Raw genomic sequence first — 19,776 nt, forward strand, 5'->3', positions numbered from 1 at the left:
GTTCAAATGAGAAGTCACTTTATGTCAGACTTAGACGTTGAGGAGTTCAATAAATTCAATATCAACACAACGGTTACACAGTGATAGGGCAATCAATTGAAAATTGATTGCGAGAGCCTCCTTTTTCTATCAGAAAACGCAAAGGTTAGAATATTGAATTTTAAAGAGAAGACGCGAGAGTACAGAGAAATAGGCCCGAGGTGAAACTGCAATGTCTAAGTCTGATCATCAACGAGAAATCGATACATTAAATTTGAGTTGATCAATAATGTTAATGTAAGTATGAGCAGAACAAGAGTAGCACAAGTTAAATGAGAAGCACAGAATTAATGAATTTGAGAAGCACTAGAATATTAAAAATAATATGAAAAGGGCAATAAATTCTAATTAAATGAGAAGTTCGATAATAATTAATTAAATGAAAAGGACAATCATAATTAATATGAGAAGAACATAGTATAATTCATATACATTGAGATGATCTTGAAGAGTGCAAAAATTTATCAATGAATTCAGCATTTACAGAGACGAACTGCTTACAAGTAAGCACGATTAGAACGTTCATCAGAAAAATAGAAGAAACAATTGATAAATTAAGAGAAGTCATGAGAGTACTGAGTTGAATAAATCTCTAATCGTAGATTTTGAGATGTGCTGAAGGCTGAGAAAACTAACATGCATGTTGAGTCCGATGAATGAATATAGAAGAGAAACAATGAGAGTACATATTATAAAGAGTAGACCATACCAAGTGAGTAGACATGAGTGTTCGAGCAGACTTTCCAGGGTGGAGCCTAGGTCGAGGTGTATCGAGCATTATCACTGATCGCTTAACGAAAGTTGAGGTGTTCATCCTGTTCTGAAGAAAACAGCTACATCCAGGGTCCACCCTGGAGAAGATGAGGATTCATTCATCTGAAACTCAACACCATGAATTAGTCATATGTATAACGAGGTGATCATAAGAGTTGTCTTAAAAATGATTAAACTGATTCTAATAATAAGGAATATTATGAGCAGACAATGAATCAGCAATCATTTTTATTGAGATGGACTTGAGAAGTTTCAATCCTGGTGCTACATACCCATTTTCATGTGAGATGATCTAGAGAAGTCTGAAAATCTATATAAATTATGAAATATAATAAAATATATAGTTCTGAGAAGACAATAGTTCGAGTTGAGTTGAGTAGACATTTCAATTGAGCAGTGCTAGCAAGGATTATGAATCTATTTCAAGATTCTACAATCTCTTGCACGTGGACTTATTTCAGCAGAGTGAAATTATCATGAAAATGGAGTAATTAATAATTTTGAGTAGTCTGAGTGTACTTTACCTTATGAGACGAACAATTTAGCACCAGGTTTGTGCGAGAAGACTTAAAAATTGAGAATAACTAAAAGAGATGAACTTAAAATGAGGTGTTACAAATCACAATGATAGCAGCGCGAAGTCAATTCAACGGAGCTAACAAAGAGAATCTTAAGAAAAATGTGTAAAATGTGTAGTTTTTCACTTCGGAAAAACACTGAGAGTGGGGCCGCTGCGTCGTTCAACCAGCGCACCGCAGAATCGAGGTACCATACGTGGCCATCGGAGCTGGTCAGCAGCGTCGACTAGAGAGAGGTCGGAGGGGGGCTTCGCTCAATTTTTAACATACCTCAATAAAATATTGCTGTGGAAAAAGATAGAGGGCGTTAAAGTTGAATTTTTTAAAGGGGAGAGAATAATATTTTCTTCAAATTTCGAAACTCCTTTATTGAAAGAATTAGAAAAGGCATAGAAGTAGGGGGAGGACACGTAGAACATTTAATTTAAGTTTATTCTTTTATGTTACATAGTTTTTAATTATGCTTTATCGTCGAAATAAATAAATAAAATAAATAAGTCGTTACTTCAAATCCCCTTCCGATGCTCTGAACTGTTATTGTGTTTTCCATATTTTGGTCCAAACAATCTGCCCTTAGCCTATGTCCCAATAGTTATGATTCATCCTGTATACTGTGAAAAATGTCGCAATTAATACAAAAGAAAAGTTCAGAGAAGCTTCCACAACAAAGGAAAACCCTCGATTGACTGAGCTGAACTGAGCGGTTGCTTATTCATATTATACGTTCAGTCTCGTTCAGTCCAACCACGCCCTTCAGCCCATCCGCAAAATATTCTCTGGAAGAATACCGTCGGACGGTCGTAAGCGTGCCGATAGGTGCTGAAGGGTCGGAGACGGATAGTATGAATTAGTCCATATAAAACACATTGAAAGATATTTTGGCTGAGCTGAACTGAACCGAGACGGACGGATAATATGAACTGACCTTAAAGGTCGATTCATATTATACGTTCCGCTCAGTTCAGGCCGGCGGAAGGATCATTAGCCGTTGACGGAGGTCGCGTTCATATTATCAGTCACGATCGTCTCAGTCACCTTCCGCTTCGTGTGTCGTGAATCTTCGGTTGCATTCGAATCGACCAGCACTTGACACATGAAGCCTTTCATTTTGATCAAAACAGTACAAGAAGGACCCTAAAAATATTGTTAAATATTTGGGCAGATTGTTTGGACCAAAATATGGCGATAGGACCAAATTACCTCAATAAAATAATGCTCTGGAAAAAGATAGAGGGCGTTGAAGTTGAATTTTTTATAAGGGGAGAGAATAATATTTTCTTCAAAGTTCGAAAGTCCTTCATTGAAAGAATTAGAAAAGGCATAGAAGTAGGGGGAGGACACGTAGAACATTTAAGTTTATTCTTTTTATGTTACATTGTTTTTAATTATGCTTTATCGTCAAAAAAAATAAATAAAATAAAAGGTCCTTTCGTTTGCATAAAAAGTGTAGCACTTTTCTACACTCGATTTTAGTATTCGTTTGCTGATTGAATTTAAACTAGTGTAGAGGAGGTGTAGTTAATCTACATCTCCTTTTGACTATGCGTAGATAAACTACAATTCCTCTTCTCTGGTGTAAATCGAATCGAGTGTAGAAAAGTGCTACACTTTTTATGCAAACGAACGGACCTAAATAAGTCGTTACTTCAAATCCCCTTCCGATGCTCTAAACTGTTCAATTGTGTTTTTCTTAAAAACGAATGAAAAAATATACAGTAAAATTATTAGCAAAAAACGAAGAAAAAAAATCAACTTTAACGCCCTCTATCTTTTTTGCACAGCAATATTTCATTAAGGTCCTATCGCCATATTTTGGTCCAAACAATCTGCCCTTAGCCTATGTCCCAATAGTTATGAATCATCCTATATACTGTGAAAAATTTCGCAATTAATACAAAAAAAAAGTTCAAAGAAGCTTTCACAACAGAGGAAAACCCTCGATTGACTGAGCGGTTGCTTATTCATATTATACGTTCAGTCTCGTTCAGTCCAACCACGCCCTTCAGCCCATCCGCAAAATATTCTCTGGAAGAATACCGTCGGACGGTCGTAAGCGTGCCGATAGGTGCTGAAGGGTCGGAGACGGATAGTATGAATTAGTCCATATAAAACACATTGAAAGATATTTTGGCTGAGCTGAACTGAACTGAGACGAACGGATAATATGAACTGACCTTAAAAGTTTGATGTCAAAACGGGTCTCAAGACCATAGCTGGGCATTAACTCGTTAATCCGTTAATCGTTAATAAACGAAGTTAACATTTTCACTAACACGCTGATATATTTCTGAAACGGGAAAAAATGGCGATTCTTTCTAAGTCATTTTAAACCACCGTTTTCATAAGAAAAAATAACTCTTCAGGGTGTACCAAGTTCGAGGGCCTATTAGACGTTTCTGGAGAACTGGACCTATTGAAATCTAAATATTGGGATTATGATATTGTTCGCCATTATCTACTGAGCTAAAATATTCTTGAAGCGTAAGCACTTTCAGTTATAGAGGGATTGGAAATAAATTTTTCAAAAATTTTTTTTTCTATTTTTTCGTTTCTGATATGATAGAGTATTCAATTTCGAATATATTTCTGTTCAAATCATATCAGGAAAGAAAAAGTAAAAAAAAATTTTTTTGGAAAAATTTACGTTCATTCCCTGTATAACTGAAAGTGCTTAGGCTTCAAGAATATTTTAGCCTCGATTTCAGCTCAGTTGATAATGTCGAACAATATCATGATCCAAATTTTCAGATTTCAAGAAGTCCAGTTCTCCAGAAACGTTTAAAAGGCCCTCGAACTTGGTACTCCTTGTATATTATAGCTCAGCAAATATACCTGTTGTAAAAAATCATAATACGCCAGTGGAGTGCTATCAAAAAAGTGCCTGCATAATGTTTTCATTTCGACATCCTAGAACAAACAGAAACGCCAGAAACGGAGATAATGACCAAAGTTGAAATTAAAATTTTGGCCTATAACTCTAAAACAAAAGAAAACCATTATAAGTTTCTCGAAAAAAGACGTACGTTATGTGCCATTCATTTTCCTCTATCTCGTTGGGTTACAAAGTTGTAGTTCAGGCATCACCAATTTTGCCCCCCCTGTATATAAAGCTTTTGAGCTTTTTGAGATGGAAGATCAGGTCATTTGAAATTCCATAACATGATGTGTTCTTTGTTTTAGGAATTACAACTCATGTTGGAGTTGGCCATTCCGGTGTTATAACAGCAGCATGCTTCAGTCCGGACGGTAAATCAGTGGTAACAACGGATGCATCTGGGAGTGTGTTCATATGGAAGTTTCCAACGGAGCTCAAGAAAGGACCACCGCCAGATATTCCACCAATATCCATTCAACCGAAGGTGGAAGAAGTTCAAGTTAATCAGAAAGATGAAGGGAAAGTTGAAGATATAAAAGATCTCCCTTCAACTGACCGTAAAATAGTGAGCGAACACGGAGAACACGGGGCTTGCTGCCCATGTACCTGTTATTGTAAAAACCCTGTGGAAGGAAAAAAACAGAAAGGATGACGGTCGCACCGAGGATTGATTTGATTTTTATGTTGATTATTAATTTATACATAATATGAAATCATTTTATCATGCAATGATTGATAACAATTATTCCATAATACTTGTGGTGCAGAAATAAAATCGATATATTTTTTCTTATCTCTTCCTTCATAATCAAGAGCTTTCATGCGGTCTTTTGAACATAAATATTTTGCCGCTGGCGAATAGTCAGTAGATAACTATATGTGCTTTCTTTAGACAACTGTGAGAAAAATTATTTCGCGACATTTTTAACATTTAGTAAATCTTGCCTTAACAGGGAGGCAATGAATAAAATGATAAAATTAATTCAGATGGATACCACCCGCCGTTATGAATATCAATAAGTGTTACCATCTGAATTCAGCTAGCCAAGTTGTCATCGTCAGGGCCACTAAATGGAGAAAGTTCCGCCGAAGAACAGCAGATGCTGACCGGCCATGGTGTAACATTCGTTACACTTATGTTGCCCACGTACTGAATTAGAAGAAATATGGGACATATGCTATTTTATTTGTCTTCGTCTGGGTTTCGATCTGAAGGGGATTGCATCGGTTCTTGGTTCATACTGGGTGGCACTCTGTAATATTGGGTAGTACTCAGTAGCGTCTGCCAGAGTCGAATAAGAGTCCGTCAATTCCAAACGTTATTTCATCGGAGAAGCGAGGTCGAATGAGACCGAAACCATGGTCAGCATCTGTTTTGTTCAGTGGAACAAATATAATCAAATATAAACATAAAAGAATAGTGTTATTTACTATTCTGAATATTGTGATAGGCTGTCCTAAAGAGTTATTTCTTCATACATGTCTTATCTTTGGCAGAGGTACTTTTCAGGGTATCTCCCTTTATATTAATCTGACATGCTTGAGTAAATACCGAAATTAGTGAAAGATAGAGAGCTGGAAAAAATAATAGTGAAATCGTAATAAATTCGAATATTTCTCTTATGGATATGGGGATTCATGAGAGATCTTAAATTAGGTCTAGATAATTTAAGACAAGATCTGGTGTATGAGGGGGACGATCCAGGAATAGTCCTATGAGAGTAGGGAGCTACTGCCCACCTAGAGTTGTTTATCGGTCATGAAATTCTGCCGTGATTTTCATGTGAAGGATGAAAATTATCACATAAATATTCAATGTTTATTATGAACTTACAAATAATCTTTCGTAAAAAAAAACATTACAGTATCGTATAAGTATCCATCATTCGCTTATATATTATTTCCTTATCATGAGGGAAATGTTGAAGGACACATTCCCACGTTTCCAGTTGTAAAACCAGAATATCACATTGTGTTTCAGCCCTGTAGCTATACTTATGGGCCATACCATAATTTAAGCCTTGGGCCAGACCAAACATATCATGAACATACAGCATTTCATGACGTGTTTCGGTCAAATTCGGGTGTACTGTGAGGACGCTGACTTGTCCACGGTGGATCCAATACATGGAGGCATTAGTGTCACCGTTTTGAACGATATAATTTCCTTTGAAGAAAACAACACGTCTCAGATGGCCACATATTTGTGTCAGAAGTGCTTCGTTGATATCCTGCAATGAAAATTTTTACTAGTGAATATTACCTTTGTATTGTTTACTTTCCGACGAACTGTTCGACAACTGTACATATGACAGGAAATACGATATTGCGTTTTTCAGCCTTCTATAGATGTTACAGGTTATAGACGAATAGGTACTGACAGCAGATATTGCTATAGTGGCGAATAGTTATTGAGGGATTGGCCAAGAAGGTCTCCGTAAAAAACGTGGCGTATATATTATCAAGCCGTCCGCGTCTCTGTGAATTCATTTTGAAGGTTCATTGATGATGAAGTATTAACCGTGCAAACGTAATGGAAGCAACTAATTCAGTGCACACTGAAGCGATCGCGATACTACATCGATAAATATCGAAATCGCGTCGGTTTGGGCGATCGCGATCGCCCGATGCAACTTTTATCTTCGCAACACTCCAGTGCACACTGAAGCGATACGATATCCAAATTAAGCGCTTAATTTTCAATCAATTACGAAATTCTATGCTACTTTTTCCGATTTGATTCTCAATCACCTTTCTGTCGCTGAAGCGACCCGGCAGCTGTGTCGCCCAAACCGACGCGATTTCGATATTTATCGATGTAGTATCGCGATCGCTTCAGTGTGCACTGAATTAGTTGCTTCCATTACGTTTGCACGGTTATAAGAGATCGGTGTCGAATCAGGGTCGAGTTGCTTATCGAATCACCTGAAGCATCGTTTATCGTATCGCTCCAGTGAGAACCGCGCCTTATAGCCGTGCAAATGTAATGGAAGCAACTAATTCAGTGCACACTGAAGCGATCGCGATACTACACCGATAAATATCGAAATCGCGTCGGTTTGGGGGACACAACTGCCGTGTCGCTTCAGCGACAGAAAGGTGATTGAGAATCAAATCGGAAAAAGTAGCATAGAATTTCGTAATTGCTTGACGATTCACCGCTATCGCTATCGCTTCAGTGTGCACTGGAGTGTTGCGAGGATGAAAGTTGCATCGGGCGATAAAAGATTACTCATGTTGCATCGTTTATCGTATCGCTACAGTGAGAACCGCGCCTGAGATTATTCAGACGATGTATCGTGCTGACTTACAATGTTGCATTCAGTCACAGATGCTACGAGAGCATTTTTATAATATGATGAAGGGTGTTTCAAATTGCGCGGTGTTTTTTTTTGAGTATAAATAAAATAAAAGAAGAAGACCCTGAAATGTCCATTAGACGACGTTCACGACAAGTTGGACTTAATGGGTTCACATCATGGCGTATTTGACGCAAGGATTCAGCTCTGAAGGCATATAAAGTTCAAATAACACAGGAATTAAAGCCATTAGATTATTTTATAATACATTTATAACGTCGTTCATTTGTCAATTTCATCAATGAACTTCTCTTCTCTCTCTTCTCTTCAGCCGTTTGACATCCAATGTTGGATATAGGCCTCTTCTAAATTCTTCCATGTTTTCCTATCCCGTGCTTTCTTCATCCACTGATTTCCTGCGATCTCCTTGATGTCATCTCGCCATCTCTTAAGTGGTCTCCCAACGCTTCTTTTACTCATGCGTGGTCTCCACTGAGTAATTCTCAATGTCCATCTATTCGGATTCTGGCGTGCAACATGTCCAGCCCACTGCCACTTTAACTTTGCTATTTGCTGTGTGATATCGCTTACTTTTGTCCTCTCCCGAATGATTTTGTTGGAGATTTTATCTTTCAGAGTTACGCCCAGCATAGCACGCTCCATGGCTCTTTGGCACACACCCATTTTTTCCATACTCTTTTTTGTTAAGGTCATAGTTTCTAGCCCGTATGTTGCAACAGGTAGTATGCAACTATCATATACTCTTCTCTTAAGAGCCATAGGGACTTTACTGTTTTTGAGAATACTACTTAGCCTACCGAAAGCCATCCAAGATAGGCCTACTCTTCTCTTCACTTCGGCATTCTGATTTTCTTTATTCCCGATTTTTATAGTATGTCCAAGATAAATATATTGTTCAACGGTCTCAATATTGGTGTTATTCACTTGTATTTTTTTGTTGCTATTACTCAGGATTTTTGTTTTATTTAAGTTCATGTTCAGACCAATTTCTTTACATTTTTCGTTCAATTCTAACAACATATTTCTTGATTCTTGGATGTCGGAGCTTATTAATATGATATCATCTGCAAACCTTAGGTGGTGTAAGTATTTGCCGTCAATATTGATTCCTTTATTTGTCCATGCTAGCTGTTTGAACACATTTTCTAGTGCCAAAGTGAAAAGTTTAGGTGATATAGTGTCGCCTTGTCGCACTCCCTTGCCTACGGGAATCGTTTTCGTTTTCATGTCGTCATCTATTTTTATATGAAATGTTGCTTTCTGATAAATGTTCCATACTTGAGCAGTATGGAATAACGAGAGTCTATTCGAGCGTCGTCCATCGCCTTCAGAAACGACCATGTTTCAATACTGTCAAAAGCCTTGTGAAAATCCACAAATGCGAGATGTAATGGGATATTATACTCAGTTGTCTTCTCGATCAGTTGTCTGACAGTACGTAGGTGGTCCATGGTGCTAAATGTTTTCCGAAAGCCAGCCTGTTCTACAGCTTGGTAAGAATCCAACTTATTCGTTAAACGATTCGTTATGATTTTAGTTAACAGTTTATCTAAATGAGAAAGGAGACTTATTGGTCGATAATTCTCGATGTTTGTGATGTCTCCTTTTTTATACAATAATATAACCTCTGCATCATTCCATCTGCTCGGTATCGTACCCTCCATAATGCATTTATTCAACAAAATTTCAACTGCTTTCATTAGGCTCTGTCCACCTTGTTTCAACATTTCTGTAGTTATCTGATCTTCTCCGTAGTTATCACATCTTCACTACCAAATCCATTTGGTCAACCTCAAAAGATAATGAATGTTGGGTCAGAGGAACTGCCAGAGATCACTATTCCGGAAATAAGGCATGCTCTGCACCAGATGAAAAAAATCGAAAATCAATGAACAACCAGCTGATTTTCGTCAAAAAATAATGTTTTCCGATGAGGCACATTTTCATCTTGGTGGCTATGTTAATAAACAAAATTGTCGTATCTGAGGTGAGAAAAATCCACGAATAATTTATGAGAAACCTATGCATCCTGAACGAGTCACTGTTTGGTGTGCATTATGGTCAGGTAGTGTAATTGGACCTTACTTCTTTGAAAATGCTGCTGGTGAAGCTGTAACTGTCAATGGTGATCGATACCCCACTTTGCAAATGACACAATTGATTTATTGAGACAAAAATTTGCTGGACGAATAATCTCCAGAAACGGTGATGTCAATTGGCCACCAAGATCATGTGATTTGAAGACGTTAGACTATTTTATGTGAGAAGCCAGGTCTATAAGAATGATCCACAATCGATTCCTGAACTGAAGGATGAAATTATTCGTGTCATTAGTGAGATAGAGCCTCAATTATCTCAAAATGTCATTGAAAATTTTAACAAATGAGTGGAAGTCTGTGGAGCTGCAAGAGGAGGCCATTTGGCAGATATTATTTTTCGTACATAAATGTCATAAACGATACTTCAAATACCAATAAAAAGTTTTTGAAAATGAATGCAAATTATGTGTTTTATTTATTCTTAAAAAAATCCGTGTAATTTGGGACACCCTTTACTTTAGAGCACTTGAGACAGAAAGGTATGAAGTTCACGAGGAGTTTTCATGTTACTCAGTCTGAAGATAAAGGGAAATATCGCCTAAGATAGGACGAAGATTTTGCACAGCAGAGTCTGTCTTGCTACTTATCTTGGATAGATTTATTGATCTGGAGACCCTGAAATGAAATTAATTCTCAAAATTCAAGCTGCGCTTGATCCCCCATTGATTTTGTTTTAAAGCGGGGGAAAGAATGGCAGCGGCCAGGGAGAAAAAGTACCTCGGGAAATACTCGGTCCGAGGAAAGTGATCTGTGATACTACCCCTTCGAGTCGGTCCGAGGTCCGAGGAAAGCGATCTGAAATAATAACATTTCGAGTCGGTACGGAAAGGCATAGAAAATATAGAGTATTTTTTAGAGTCAGTCACTGAAACAAGTATATCGTTCTACAAATAAACGTTCGGAAGAAGTGGAGAGTAGAAGAGACTATAGAAAAGTCCAGCCCTTTTTGTTTTAAGTAGAAACAGTATATAGGAAAAGAGGTAGCTAGAGGAAAAAATAAGTAAATAAAAGTTGAAGTCAGTTTTAGGCGGAATTATTTAAACAGTATTCGAGGAGTGTTTGTTTGTTTCTGATTTGTCTAAGATGGTTAAAGATCTATTTTAGGAGTTTTATGAATTTTGTTATCGGAGTAACTAAAGGGCTTAGGTAGGATAGGGATGAAACGAATGAGCGCTAATCGTTTGCGACGGAAAAGTGCGGGAAATTCGGCTGAGCAGTGTAGTGAATGGAAGAATCAGCCGATTTTGTGCGTGGAAAGTCTAGTGCTCGAAAAAGTTCTCCGCCAGCTTCATCCGGATCGAGTGACGATTGCAGAAAAGGTAGAAAGCTCCAATATTTTATTGTTTCCTTTTCTCTCGTTTTGGGTTCAAAGAAAAGCGTGAATATAATCTGCAGTCCTGAAATCTCCCCCAAATTCATTGAATATATTTTAATTGTTGTGGTGCGTAAGTTGGGAAGTAGAATTTAACCCAAGATTTTTATGATGAAAAATATTGTTTATTGTTTTGCTCGTCTTGCATGGGTTTTAAGAAATTAAAGATTTGAGTTGGTCGTCATCAAACAAGTGCGTATGTAGTAAAGTTCTGATTTTTTTTATAGATACAATTGGAGTTTCATTTAAACTTTCTGCCAGAAAAATATAAAATATAACATCAAAAACCTGTCGGACGGGCCGAATCCACAGTTTTCCCTTTTAGAGGGGCTTCAATTTCTGCTGTTTAACATATTGAAAATATGCCCCTTGTCCAGTGTGGAAAGCCGCTCTTCCATTGATCAAGACACGGGGTGCATTATACAATAGATTGAAAGACATTCATGAAAGCCACGTGATAAAAGTGAAACTTCTTTGTTCGTAAATGTAGGGATAGATATAAAGTTGTGATAAACTTCGGGGAGAACTCAGGGCCGGATTAAGACCACTTGGCGCCCGGGGCACAAGATATTTTTTCGCCCCCCCTCCCCCATATTACAATAATGATCATTTAATAAAAAAGGAACCTTGTCGAAAAGTGAAAGCCAGCAAAAATTATGAATAACATATGATACAGGTAAAAAAAGGTGAATTGAAAACAACTTAGATGTTTTCAATTCACCTTTTTTATATGAACTAGGTATCGGCGAGTCAAAAATTAAGAGTAAATCAATGTTAAGAATGCATTAAACAGTTCAATATCCAAAAAAATCCTTCAAAATTTAAATTTTTTTCATACAGCCGTTTTTTTTGTGTTTCACGAGACTGAATTTCTGAAAACAATCGCGATTTTATTTTTATTCGCTATAATATCGGAAAAATTATATTTTTTCTCTACTTTTCAGCATTTGAAATTACGGAATGAAAATACATATTCTCAAAATTTCTGCAGCTTTTCCTATTTCCTCCCAATCATCAAATTCAAAATGTTTTTTATTCAATCTTCGTTTGTGGTATACTATATGACTTATTGTTCCCAAAATAGAATTCTATCAAACTCCCTCGTTCTGACTGGGTCATTTCAACTTGTTCGTCAGTCGTACTCACTAACGAACATTCAAAATACTCGTCCACAGACCAAGTTTATTTCCTTTGACCCTGCGTTTAAAACTGACAACTATCGGATCGCTCCGAACGACGCAGGGGTTCAGTTTGCAATACGTCCACACTGACAAACCGACGACGGAAGTCATAAAATTTGGGGTTGGGATTTTCATTGACGTTGAACGAACCGTTTTTCAGTGAGTACGCGCCCGAACATAATGAAAAATTCAAGAATATTCAATTTAAAAAAAAACAAAACGTTTCTCATATTTTTCAGACAGAAAAGTTGGTAGTTATGAAAGAGAACATATTTTCAAAATATGTATCGCAAAGTAATCCCTGCAACCAGGAGAGCGTGGAATGGAGGTCGAAATTCACTTGGGGGCATCAAAATTTTTAAAGAATTTAATCAACAGTTGAATTGAGCTTTGTGTGCCTTTGTGATTTTGTGATTGCTCCACTTGGTCGAAGCAATCTTATTCCATTCACTTTTATTTTTGCACAATGAACACCCTCCAATGAAATATATTATGACGTAAATCGACAGTACTATTAGAAATATAAAAACAGAAACAATAAAATGAAATCACATTCCCGGCCAATGTGATTTCCGTATTTAGATACTATTACTAGCAATGAATTCGCCCCCAATACTGAATTCGCCCGGGGCAATTGCCCTTTTTGCCCTGGGATTAATCCGGCCCTGGGAGAACTTATTCACTGAAAATAATATATTCCTTCAATTTTCAACATAATGATTTTGCAAGAAACACACGTGTCTTTCTAGGAACATTAAGATGCAAAAAATTGATTGAACATATTGTTTTCAAACAGCTGTTAATTGTGTAGATTTACTTCTGCAGTTACGGCCAAAGTCACCTAAGACACTAAAGAGAAAAAAATACATGAACCCAGTGGATTTGGCTGTTCATTGAAGTATTTGAGAGAGAATTACTTCATTGATATTGGTCAAATGGCTATCGACCGAAGTCTCTCTGAATAGGGACTAGGGACGTTGCGATAACTAATCTTAGGAATCGTGTCGAGTACTATCTGACTCTTAAATTTGGCATCAAAATACCTAGCCATCGATAAATGAAATAACAGCGAAAATAGTGAAACAGGCAATGTGGAATTTATGTCGAGAATATTTTTCGCATCCGTCACATTTGAAGGGTATTTAGTAATTATGTTGTTGAATCTTTGTCCAAAAAAGTATTAATTCTTTATCCAAAAAGTAGAAGGACCATGTTTTTTATTTACCTTAGTCTATCGTGAATTTTTAAGAACGTTACAAGTGTGTCGAATTGATTGTGAATTTGTAGTACAATTAAAATAATGTATTCCTTAAAAAAATAGGTGGAAATGATAAAAAAAAATTTTTGAAATGACGGTTCTGTGCGAACAATATAGGTTTTATTTAACAAAAAGACGACATCCTGAAAAAAAGAATCCTCTGCTACGTTGTGCAACCGGTTGTCAAATTTGACGCTACTGATTCAGTCGGGAACAGAGAGGGGGTGCATGAAAGAGACGAAGAGAGGGACATGGCAGTCTTAGGTCATGTAGCAATGGATCTGACCTTTAGTACTAGGAAATTGTCCGTTATATCTAGTGTTTCACGCACAACAATCATGAGAATACTCATGAGAAACATAAATTACTTTTAAGATTGCGAACTTCGCGAACCGAATGCACACCGTACTCGTTCGATCCCGAAGATTCGAGTTTATAACAGTGTATTTTGTTTAAGAAAATTCGGAATAATTTTATATTATGTCGGAGAAAAACGAGAACGAAAAGATTAACGCAAGGAAGAAACAAATAAAGGCAAATAGTGGTCCAATAACTAGGAATTTGTCAGGGAAATCTAGAACCGATTCAGTTCTCCCGGAGGTAAACAACACCATTATCTCGAAGGAAGTGAAAACAGCTGGAACCACCTCTGATAACGTGAGCGATATTATGAATGAAGAAGTTATCAATGAACATAATGTACGAGGGCAGGTTCAAAACTTAAAGGAACAACAACAGGATGAATATAACGAAGTTTTCACACCAAAGAAGACCGTAATGCGTACTCCACCTGAAGTCAAGAGAACAGGAGATGGACACATAGCAATATCTGGACCATCCATAGGAAAAATAGATATGAACCTACCATTAGTCAGTAGAGATTCGGAAAATACGGAGAATATAATAGAGACTATACTTGATGCGCTAAGAAATCTAAATGATTTTTCGGAGAAAGAAAAACTTGAAAAGACGGATCAAGAACAATTAAGGAAGGCAGTTTTCAAACTCCACGAAAAAGTGACTAAACTTGTTTATAGATTTGGAAAACTCGAAACAGAAAACCGCAAAGAAAATCATCCTAAAAGTAATATCCTCAAGCCCGACAAAATTAATAGAGATACAGAGATTGACAGAGAAGTATACCAGGAAAATCATTCACAAATCAAGACTTACAGTTCGATACTCACTACAAGGAAAAATACGGAAACAACTAAAACTCAAAAATGGAAAACTCCGGAAAAGGAAAATAAATATGAAATATTGATAAATTCAAATAATAGAGAAGAAACTTGCGACATCGTAAAAAATGTCAAGCTAAAATTTAAAGAATTGGGCAAAAATGAAACTCTAAAAAATATTAGACATTTGCAGAAAGGAGGAGTAATATTTGAATGCTATAATGACGAGCAACAAAAACGGATTCAGGAAATTTTGAAAAAACAAGGCAGTCTTCAGACAAAGAACATACAAAACAAGGATCCAATGATTATGATAACGGGAATCAAGAAAGGCTATCAAGAAGATATCTTCAGGAAGGAGTTGATAGAAGATAATCCGCAGATGACAGAAATTTTTGGCCCACAGGTGGAAAATAGCCTCAAATTCATCGCAAAAAAGGTATGTAGGAATAATATGAAAGAAAACTGGATATTTGAAACATCTCCGCAGGTTTTTAAATGGCTGATTAAAAACGAATCATTACACTTTGACCTCACTAAATTGTATGTTCAAGAATTTGTGGATATAGCAATGTGTTTTAGATGTAGTAACTTCGGGCATATAGCCAAACATTGTCGAGCAGAGCCATGCTGTCACAAATGTAGTGGTAGACATGAATCGAAGGAGTGCACCAATAAAGATCCATTAAACTGTCCAAATTGCAAACGTTTGGGTATTAAGGATAGGAGACACTCTGCAAGAGATCAGAAATGTCCAGCCTATATACAAAGAAGGGAAAAGCAACGCCAATATATCAACTTCAATGGTGATGGTGATGAGCAAACTGATTTTTTATGAAAGAATCGAATCCAGGGACAACTAAACAAAATCAAGTAAGTGACAACTGTGGAAACTTTAGTATTATACACCAAAATGTACAATCCGTGGGTAATAGTATAGACTTAGTAAATGCTCTACTAGAAAGTAACGATGATTGTAAATGTCTATGTATCTCAGAACATTGGAAAACACAAGAACAATTGAAATGTTTCAATGTTGAAAACTTCAAACTAGCTGCTAGCTTTTGTAGGAGGAATGGTTATGGGGGTACAGCTATATATTTGTCCGAAAAATTGGAATATAAAAAAAGAAAAAAAATTGAAATGCTTTCATCGGAGAGCATATTTGAATGCGCTAGTATTGAATGTAAACTCAAGAAAGAAAATATTATTATAATATCAATATACAGACCCCCTAAGGGAGATTTCAAAATTTTCCTCGGGAAGCTAGAGCTGATACTGCATATGATCATATCAGAGAACAAGAAGGTATTTGTATTGGGAGATTTTAACGTTGAGCTGCTCGAACATAATAATTTTGGATCACAACTTCTGGCTGTATTAGCGTCTTTCAATTTGTATCCTTCAATTTTTGAAAACACCAGAATAACACCTACCTCAAAGTCATGTATCGATAACATTTTTACAAATTTACCTGATCAGTGCATCTCAAGTTCAGTATTGTTTACGACAATTTCAGACCATACAGCTCAAAAAATTGTACTCAGTTTAGATTTACAGACAAGGAATTCCCCTTATTATAAAAGATTTTTTGATGTGATGTGTAAAAATGAATTCTTTGATGACTTAAAAGAACAAAACTGGAATGAAATTTACGAGGTAGATAATGAGAATGTGAATAAACAATGGCATATTTTCATGAAAATCTTTATGACTATATTTAATCAAAAATTCCCGAAAAAATTATTCAATCAAGGCTATAAATCTAGGCAAAAACTATATGAGACAAATGAAGCGATCCAACAGAAGAAAATTAAATTAGATAATCTCCTATTTTTGAAACAATTAAATGGACATTATAAAGATTTGTATTGTGCAGAAAAAAAAGAATATGAAAAATTATTAGTAAGGGCCAGATCGGAAAATTATGAAAATAGAATAAATAACTCTGACGATAAGAATAAGTGTATGTGGACTATTTACAAGGAAATTACTGGCAAGACGAAAAAATCAAGTGAATGCTTTATCGATGGAAATACAAATGAGGTAGCAAATGCCTACAATAAATATCTAATCGACATTATCCCAGACTTGATGAAAACTAGTGAAGAAGGAAAAGAATATACTTTCAAATTCGAAAACGATAGATCAATAGTATTGGAGCCAGTTACAGAAGAAGAACTAATAGCACTGAATAAAAAGTTAAAAAACAAGCATAGTTCAGGTGAAGATGAAATCCCAACTTCTCTTATTCGTGAAATATTGCCAGCAATTACTGAGATTTTTTGTCACATCGTGAATAACTCTCTCAAAGAAGGAATATTTCCAGACACTCTAAAGCTAGCAGCAATTCGGCCAGTGTACAAAGGCAAAGGGGATAAAAACTGCTTCGATAATTATAGACCAATAGGCTTACTCTCGGGGTTCTCAAAGCTATTCGAACAAGTGGTGTATGTTAGAGTGACCAAATTCCTAACAGAATGCAACATAATTACCGAAAGTCAACATGGTTACCTGACTAACAAATCAACACAAAGTGCTATTTTTCAGCTCACACAAGCAATCCTGAAATATTTAGAGAAGGGCAGTATGGGCATGGGCATATTCTTGGACTTGTCGAAGGCCTTTGATTGTTTAGACAGGAACATTCTCCTAAAGAAACTCGAAAAATATGGAATAAGAGGATGGGCATTAAAATGGTTTGAATCATATTTGAAAAATAGGACCCAAAGAGTGGTTATCCTGCAAGGAGGTACAATGACTAAATCAGACATTCTTGAGAACATGGTTGGAGTTGTTCAAGGCAGCATATTGGGTGCACTCTTGTTTCTCATATATGTGAATGACTTGAGCCTTATAATGGACCATTTGAACAGCTTGACTCGATTCATGGATCCTGTGATAGACCAACAAGATTCCAGCTTAACACAGTTCGCAGATGACACCAGTGTGGCAGTGCAAGGACCAAATATTCGATGCCTTGTTGAAAAAACTGATTTCGTTTTCGGTGCCTTGGTGGAGTGGTTCAGGAAAAATAAATTATGTATCAACAAGGATAAAACAACTGTCGTTATCTTTAGGACTAAGCAGAACAAAATAGAAATACCTGAAATGATTACCGTTGAAAATACACAGCTCGAAATAAAAAGTGTCTCGAAGTTCCTAGGTATTTATGTGGATGAGCAGTTGGACTGGTCTCATCAAATCGATTCCCTGAATAAGAAACTGAACAACATCTGCTATTGCATAAGAATTGTGTCAAAATATCTTAATGACACGGCCAGGAGAACACTGTATTTTGCTAATTTCCAAGGAAGAGCCCGATATGGTATAATGTTTTGGGGATCTAGTTCTGCCATGCAAGATATTTTTGTTACGCAGAAACGTGTCATAAGAGTTATATTCAACATGTCCTATTTACAATCATGTAGAGGAGTCTTTAGATCGAAGAGAATGCTCACAATGTATGCATTGTATATATTTGAAATCCTTGTTTTCGTATATAAGAATAGTCAAGTATTTCCTCGGTCAAATCATTGCTACAATACGCGTAAGGACGACATTTTATACCCTATCCATCGCTTGACACTCTATGAAAAAAGCCCGTACTACATGGGTATTAAACTCTTCAATAAGCTGGATGACAAGATCAAGAATGCCACAGTCGAAAAACAATTTAGGCAGATGTTGAAGCAGTTCTTAATAAATCTTGAACCCTACAGTATAGAAGAGTATATGAGTTATAAAACTGATGGAAACAGATAGAATATTAATTTTGACGTCATTTCATTTCATATTTGTTTTTATTGTATAAAAATGTAATTTAATTTGAAATAAAGAAGCATTGAATTGAATTGAATTGAATTGAAGATACGATTGGTTCAGGAACGGAATGAAGATGATCACGATCGCCGAATCCAGTGCTGTGAAGTGGCCAGTTCAATGATTAACAGTAATCGAAACTATGTAGCTATCTGAATATATCATTTCAACTTCGGCGAGAATAATATAAATGTATCTATAATTCCGAAATTATGGCGCTTAGGTAGGAGGAAAATGACATGAAAAACATTCAATATTTCTTAACGATTCCGAATGGCAAGAAATATTCAGAGTGATCCATTTGAAATAATATTAATCATTATTATTCCGCAGCAGGTAAAGATCTGACAATAATGTACCTAAATATCAACATAATATCGGCCATATCACACACATTTGCACACCAAAACCTATTAAAATCGAATGATCTGTTTCCGAGATGATTGAGGCGTTCCATTCTTAAAACTCACTCTGTATATCCCTGTTGTACGTTCTTTTGTTAACATTACATAACTTTTCACATGACGAAGTTTGTTGGTGAGCTAATACATCACCCTGTATATGGTAGCGTACATTCTGATATTGTTTTATTAAAATCAAATATAGTACTCCAAAATTCCCCTGCTTCTCAGCATCAGGTTGAAACATACTTTGAAAAGGTATCCTCTTCTCAAATGCACCGAAAATATTTCTCGCATAATTTCACCTTTCATAACATAGGGAGCCTTCTCAAGTAATTCAGGCATATGCAACCCATTCTCCCTGTTCCAAATTTGTTTGATATAAATCCATAATTTCTCCATGAGATAATCTGAAATTATATCTGAATAATTCATTTCTTAAGCAACTACTTAAATACTGACCTGAAAGTCCTTGATTTTGAAGGAATTTCTTCATCCTCATAACTTTGTGTTCATAGTTTATTATGTGTTGGGAAAGAATTCTAATTCCCATCAAGAAACATACTGAAAAATAAGTTATGAAAGAAATAATCCATCACTCTTTTTCAAATTTCTTATAGAAAGGGTTGGATTCAGAGTAATTTCAAAATGACTCACCAATTAAAACAGCGTAAATTGTTTTCGTCGATATCATAACGATGATTGTGAAAGCCAATTCTAAAGTATTTTCAGGTATTATGTCTCCTGTACCTGTTGTTGATATAATGCTCGAGATGAAGTAGAGACATGTTAAATATGATTCTAAAGGATTCGCATTGCGCAGGTAGACCCTGAAATTATTAGAAAGTGGAGGATGAATGTACGTAACAATAATCTACA

General features: G+C 36.2%; 2 protein-coding genes across 2 annotated transcripts in view; one reads left to right on the top strand and one right to left on the bottom strand.

Moving 5' to 3' along the window:
• The window catches only part of LOC123313946 (cilia- and flagella-associated protein 52), a 57,762-nt gene extending 52,705 nt beyond the window's left edge, over positions 1-5,057 (top strand). The window contains exon 9 of the mRNA XM_044899059.1: positions 4,572-5,057. Coding sequence (XP_044754994.1) covers positions 4,572-4,918 — 347 coding nt within the window. The 3' untranslated portion in view covers positions 4,919-5,057. The remainder of the gene's footprint in view (positions 1-4,571) is intronic.
• A 1,014-nt stretch (positions 5,058-6,071) lies between these two features.
• Positions 6,072-19,776, bottom strand: part of LOC123321831 (potassium voltage-gated channel unc-103-like) — a 47,272-nt gene continuing 33,567 nt past the window's right edge. Inside the window, exons 4-7 of the mRNA XM_044909614.1 lie at positions 19,555-19,727; positions 19,360-19,461; positions 19,147-19,307; positions 6,072-6,497 (exon numbers count right to left, since the gene is read on the bottom strand). Coding sequence (XP_044765549.1) covers positions 6,126-6,497; positions 19,147-19,307; positions 19,360-19,461; positions 19,555-19,727 — 808 coding nt within the window. The 3' untranslated portion in view covers positions 6,072-6,125. The remainder of the gene's footprint in view (positions 6,498-19,146; positions 19,308-19,359; positions 19,462-19,554; positions 19,728-19,776) is intronic.

Source organism: Coccinella septempunctata, chromosome 1, assembly GCF_907165205.1.
Source record: "Coccinella septempunctata chromosome 1, icCocSept1.1, whole genome shotgun sequence".
NCBI lineage: Eukaryota > Metazoa > Arthropoda > Insecta > Coleoptera > Coccinellidae > Coccinella > Coccinella septempunctata.